Source organism: Orbicella faveolata, unplaced genomic scaffold (genome assembly GCF_042242905.1).
Source record: "Orbicella faveolata isolate gen_17 unplaced genomic scaffold, um_ofav_v1 contig_1, whole genome shotgun sequence".
Lineage (NCBI taxonomy): Eukaryota > Metazoa > Cnidaria > Anthozoa > Scleractinia > Merulinidae > Orbicella > Orbicella faveolata.
The window spans coordinates 16,074,708-16,081,399 of NW_028301536.1; the positions used below are offsets into that span (position 1 = coordinate 16,074,708).

General features: G+C 39.5%; 1 protein-coding gene across 1 annotated transcript; it reads right to left on the reverse strand.

The window, feature by feature from the left end:
• Positions 1-377: 377 nt before the first annotated feature.
• LOC110050409 (E3 ubiquitin-protein ligase TRIM45-like) lies at positions 378-3,747 on the reverse strand. The gene has a single exon (XM_020756325.2). It carries the CDS (start codon positions 3,716-3,718, stop codon positions 1,454-1,456), a length of 2,265 nt encoding a protein of 754 aa, XP_020611984.2. The 5' UTR covers positions 3,719-3,747; the 3' UTR covers positions 378-1,453.
• Positions 3,748-6,692: the final 2,945 nt, after the last annotated feature.

The following is a 6,692-nucleotide window of genomic DNA, read 5'->3' on the forward strand; positions in this document are numbered from 1 at the left end:
TTTCTGTTTGTAATATACACAACCATCAAGGCTTTATTCAGTTATCTTCAACTGAATATTTTAAATTACTATAAAATACCATAACAGTAATTGAGATGTACGATGTGATTGTAAATTATAATATTTAGAGAGGACTTAGCTAGTTTTCACGCGGGTCCTCTATCCTGGTCGAATTGGAATTTGGAGATATTAGTTTTTTGCGGGGGGGGGGGGGGGGGGAAGGATAAAAACCCTCGGAGCAAGGCAAGAACCAACAACAAACTCAATCCACATATGGCACCGGACCGGAATCGAACCCGGGCCACATCGGTGGGAGGCGAGTGCTCTCACCACTGGGCCATCCCTGCTCCCCGGCTACAGGCTACTGATAGACAGTGTCTCGATACTGCGTGTTATTTATTAGTTTAGAGGCAGTTAAATGGCAAGTGTGGGCCTGTTTCTAGTTACAGTGGAATCAGATCCCGATTTTTCGAACCTCCAAGGGAAACGAAATTGGTTCGAAAAATCGGATAGTTCGAGTAATCGGCCGTAAAATTACAGTGTTCGACTGAGGAGAGGGAAACGAGTTTTGGTTCGAGTTATCGAGTTATCGAGGGTTCGAGAAATCGGAATTCCACTGTATTCAACACTTAAAACTGTCAGTCTTAAAAATGACGTCATATAGTAACCTCTATAAAACGGTCATCTCTCTCTGATTGAAGCAAAATTAACAATGGATAGATAAGTAGTTAAAGTTACTTCAATACTGTTCATAAGGTTTAGTTTTCGCTGTAGCAAACTTGTGATTTTTCGTGAGGAAATTGCCAAATAATTACAAATCCTAAACGCACTGAAAACAGTCAGTTTATAATCGAATAGACATTTACAGAAGATAACAGACCTGAGAAGACAGACGTCTCTCATCGCACCCTCATTCTCAGTCTCGCACCAAGAAATTCTGTACTGATGACGTCAAATTAAAGCGATCTTTGCGCTGTTTCTCATTGGTTGGTAAGGCAAAAAATGCACAGCGAGTAGGAATGTCCTAAATGTCAAAAGCCTCTCTCTATTTATGACAATGAAAGTAAATGAATACTATTCAATACTATTCAATTAATGAGATATGACTCAGTATCTTCGGCAAAAGGTAACTAGATCTATGAATACGTGTATCGTCATAAGAGTGCGTTTAGGACGAAGCCTGTCTTTTGTCTTATTCATAATAATTGATACACACTTAGAACAACAAAAGTAAATTAACCTCGATTTGATTTAGGGCTGCTGAATTTAGAGGCTGCTTTGCAATAGTTTGTACCCAAATCATTGTAAACCTGAAAGACTGAGAAGTTCTAAGTGAGATATTGTCTTATTGCTAAGAAACGTTTCTAATATTATATCATACTCGTTAGGTGGAAAACGTAAAAGTGCTTCAAGGTTCTCATTTTCATTTTGCCAATTTAAAATTTTAGGACATCTATTTTAATCGTTTTAACACGGCTTCCGAAACCAAAACACGACCATCTGGTGTTGTAGCTATGTCTGTTGGTTTTTGAAGATCAGTAACCGTCTTGCCAGTGAAACAACCTTCCACTGTGAACTGCTGAATGCGACCATTGCGTCTGTCACATACAAGAAGGTTTTGACGATTGCCATATTTCTCAACACACAAACCCCAAGGATAAGAGAACTGTCCATCAGCATCGCCCTTTTCTCCTATCTTGTGCAAAAATTTCCCTGAACTGTCAAACACTTTCAAGCAATGGTTCCAGCAGTCAGATACAATAAACATGTTTTTGTGATAAATGCATCCAGTTGGTTTGTAGAGCTTCTCTGAGCCGCTGTCTCCAAATTTAAACACAGATTTACCATCCTTTGTGAGGACTTGGATTCGGTTGTTATAGTATTCGGTTACAACAACGCGTCCTTCATCGTCCATACAAACGCTTACTGGATCCTGAAACTCGCCTTTTCCTGTCCCCTTCTTTCCAAAGCTTTTCACAAAATTCCCTGTCTTTACATTGAATTGCTGAATACGGTGATTCAATTCATCTGCCACCAGAATGTCGTCATCATTCAGGAATGTGACGCCAGCTACACTGTCCAACTCTCCCGGATTCTCCCCATAACGGCCGAGTTTTCGCACAAACTTTCCTTCCTTATCGAATATCAGGACACAGTTTCTTTTATTGTCAGCTACCGCGATAAGGCCTTTATTATTAACAGCAATCCCATAAGGCTTTTGAGGAATTTCTCCTTTTAAATCTAACTCGTCCACAATATGTAGCTGTCTTTCGGCCACTTGGACAGTGAAAGGACTTTTAGCAAGTTTGTCGCCATTTATCTTAACTGTGATGTTATACGTACCTGGTACTTTTGGTATAAATTTGACTTGGAAAATTCTATCGTCTTTTTCACTAATAGTCAAACTTCCTTCTTGTTCAGCGGGTTCCACAAGAACTTCAACGTGAAATCCCACTTTACTTTCACTCGATAGTTCTCCTTTAGATATTTTAGGGCAGACGAGGAAAACTGCTTGTAAACCAGCTTGGAGATTTTCAGTTATTTTCTGAACTGTGGAGCGATGTACATCTATTTCGCTTGTTGCCACGAAACCCAGGTTGAAACTCATAGGTGCAACAGTCGAGACAAACTTCACGAATGAGCTAACCGGAAGGGCTGGTACTGGAGTCTTGCTAAGATCTTCAAATCGCTGTGCTAAATTCTTCTTGCTTTGCATGATAACTGAGCTTGAGCTACTTTGAACAAGGTTATTTGCAAACTCCACTGCTTGATCGATATGCTTGATCGAGGACTGTATCTGTTTGTTGATACAGTTTAATTTCTCCGTTTTCGACTCAAGTTTGTTTTGGAGCGCGGTAATGGCTTCCTGCTTACATTCTTGAATCTTAGCAATTATTAAGTTGGCAGCTTGGGAAACTTCATCTATAGCTGTGGTAATTTTATCTTTTAGCTTGGAAGTTGCCTCCTCGACTTCACGCATCAGATCAGTGTAAACCTTTTTCTTTTCTTTCATCGACTCGATTCCCGACATGATGTTTGCTTTCTCGTCATCAGCTGCTTTTTCAAGCGGATCAATACTGTGATTCTTGTGATCTGTGACAATACAAACTTGACAAACACAAGTTTGACAGTCAAGGCAGAAAAACCTCGTTACCTCTCTCTGGTGGTACTGCTGTGAGCAAAAGGATTGTCGCTTTAACAAGGCCTCGTAGTCTTGGGCTTGAAACTGTTTAACTGGCGTGACTTTGTGCCCTTCAAACGCAGCCGCGGCGGCTTGGAATGCTTCATGGGCTTTCAAACATTCATGGCACAACAACTTTTCGCAATCAAAGCAATAGCTCATTTTAGTCCTCTTTTTCTTGCAAATACCGCAGCTGATCTGGCTTCCATCGCCACTTTCTCGAACAGCAAGAAGATTCAACAAACTGTTGTGGAGAAAACTGGTCGGCAAATTATCGAAACGATTTCCTTCAGGGATGCTAAGTTCGGTTTGACACTCCGGACAACGAAATTTTCCTTGCCATTGGCTGGCTAATGCGTGTTTCTGCAAGCACTCACAGCAGAAGGTATGAAGACAAGCTACGGTCTTGGGTTTGGTGAAAGTATCCAAACAGATCGAACAAGTGACTTGTTTCTTGAGGTTTTTCAAGAGAGACTCCATTACGAAAAGAAAACGAAAGCGAACTCTCTTGTCTGAATAATTTATAAAGCTTTTCATTCTATTTTCAGCAGCCAGCCAGGCAGATCGAATTCTCTGACCTCGTAGTCTGACCTCGTAGTGGAGGTTGTGCATACACTTTACGCTGTGATAGGGACTGTCCAACAGGCAGGCTTGAAGTTGGAATACTCAGGAATATGAAATATGTTCATGCTTTTTAAATTCTACCCGGCATATTTTCTCCTAGCCTTTTCGCAAATATCCCGTAAAATCACCTTAACGGAAATTCTAAAACATTTTCTAAATATCACAAAAAGTTTTCTGCATAGCTCCAAAAATCAGTGCTCTAGATATTAATATGCCTTATTTTTATTTTGAAAGTGAACCGATTTTGAATCACTTAAGGTAGCATGGTACCCTCAAATGGACCAAAAAGTTTGTTTAAATATGGTGAAGAAAGATCAATTGTGTGCTATTGCACTCAAGAAGAGAAATTAAATTTTGAACGTTTTACTCAAAATGGTTGCTATGGAAACCAGTCACAGCCTTTTGAGGTAGTGTTTTACAGTACTGACGCCAACAGTTCCTGCTCTTTCACAAAACAAGATTTGATTTTCAAGCAAGAATATCTTGCAAGTTTCTGTTTCGTTCTATGCAATAAACTAAAGTTTTGACAGTTAACTCTTGCTTTCAGTGCTTTCCACAGGCTTTATTTGGAAATAACCTTATTTTGCACCAAACCCAGTGAAACAATTATCTAGTGTCACGTGACAGACGTTAAAAATGTTATGATTTTTTTTTAGTTTATTGCATCACGACACTATTGGTCTTTGGAATTCTACTTAAAGACCTTGCAAAGTAGAAATGTTGGCGCGAAGTCAGTCGGTACAAAAGTAAACTTTTGAGAAAAATGCGCTTTAAGTTTCTTACACGAAGTATTAAGCATTTAACGAGCCACAAATAGCGGAGGGGGGGGTGCAGATTGGATCTCGGGGGAGGGGGTGCAATGGTTGTTCTATTTTGTAAAAAGTTACCGCAGTTGTGGGAAATATTCTTTTTCATAAGGGAAATGAATGAGCCTGGATGGCAATTTGAGGCAAAGCTTTTCACAAATAATTATGCCAATCGAGTTGTGCATGTCTTAAAAGTTTTTTTTCTAAATAGTTTCGTTCATATAAGTTAAAAATAATCTATGTTTTTGGTCACGTTCTTGTAGTAAACAGTCGTTGCTATGGCCGTTGCTACGTGAAAAAACTTATACCACTGTGTACTTTCCTTAAATTTCACACTCATCTGGAAGGAAATTCGGCAAGATCGTTTCAAAATGTTTTTGACAAGTCCTCAAGGGTCTTAAGTCTTGTATTTCCAAGAAATTGAATTTTTCATGTACATCGCCATATTTTAGGGTATCGTACCCCCTTAAGCAGAAATTTTCAAAATTTTCTTGCAGTAGTGAAAGGAGCAGAGAACTCAGGAACTCAACCTTGTTCCCAGTGTCTCACATCTTCCCACCCTCCTCTCTCGCTCCAGGAGAAGATGACAGGCCCTGGAAACGAGGTTGTCAGGCACTTCGACGTTATAAAACCAATTGAAAGGCTGACCGTACGGCTGAAAAGGGTAAATTTAATGCCCAATATTTCGGTTAGAAAGGACTAACCTTCTGCAGGGGCTACACTGAAGCTGCAGTGTAGCCACTGAAGAAGATTAGTCTTGTCTAATCGAAATATTGGGCATTAAATTTACCCTTTCCAGCCGTCCGGTCAGCCTTTTTAATTGGTTTTATGCTTTATTTTACACTGCTGTTCCTGATCTAAACCAAGATCCGGCTTCACTCCGCTGCTGTTTGTACAAGTGGTCCTTGCATTACAGTTTACTTAGATGTTACCAGCGTCCGACATTTGGAAAATTGCGGCTTTATTGATATTACATTATTGGAATACATTTTCAGGTGGAAAATCGCTGAACTGGGTTGTTTCTAACTTTCAATTGAGTATTGTTTCGAGAAAATAGCGAGGAAAACACAAGGCTCAGCCAAGAAAGCTATGAATGTTTCCTGAAATGTCCCTAAATTCTCTACATATCTTAATATTTTCTAAATATCTCGGAAACTTCTGAATATCACAAAAAAATATCCGGACATTTGTAGGAAGGCCTATCTTGTCCTATGACCGGGAAAGTCATATTTCTGTGAAGATGGATGGGTGACAATCAATGCAAGTAAAAATTTTTGAGTGTGGCCAGTACGAGGAATGAAAAATTGTGGTCCTGGTTCATGTGCCTGTGGTTGTTTTACTAACTGAACAACTCAATGTATAGCATACGAGCAGGCTCGTATGCGTCGCGGCAGGAGCAAAGTCGATGAGCAAAGTCGCCAGAGAAGATAATTTAATAACTTCTTATTAGTCATGCAATTTTAAAAGCAAACGGTATACATTATGGCCGTGTTCCTGCTAAGAACAGTGTAAAGAAAGTATCGTACAGAAAAGTCATGTCATCAGTCGTTTTTCTTACAATCATATCACATAAAGAAGCCCCCCTTGCATGAACCCGACCAGGCGCGTAGAACTCTGAATTCTAAATGGACTGGTCGATCTTTATTTAATTTTCTATAACATATTTCTCCAGTTTGCCATCATCTTCCTGTAAAAATCTTCTCTTCTGACATTATTACTCCCAACCAAATTGCATCAAATTGCGCTAAACTACACTACTCACTGTCAATAATTTCCATTGCAAATTATTCAAAATGCACGTGCTAATGGTGATAATTAATTATTCATTTCATGTTCAGTTATTCGCCATCATCTTTGTTGGTTCTTGCTCTGTCCACGTTTATACAAAAAAGATAAAATTTCGCTAACCTAACCTTGTAAAATTGATGGTTACGATGTTACTTCAAACATACAGATATGCTCCATGGCCAGGTAACGATTATTGGACAGAAACAACGATATATTTGACGTGAAGACAAGGCGCGCGTGCTTAATCATGGAGGTTCAGTCGAGCTAGCACGGTTTCAACAGGGCGCTTATAT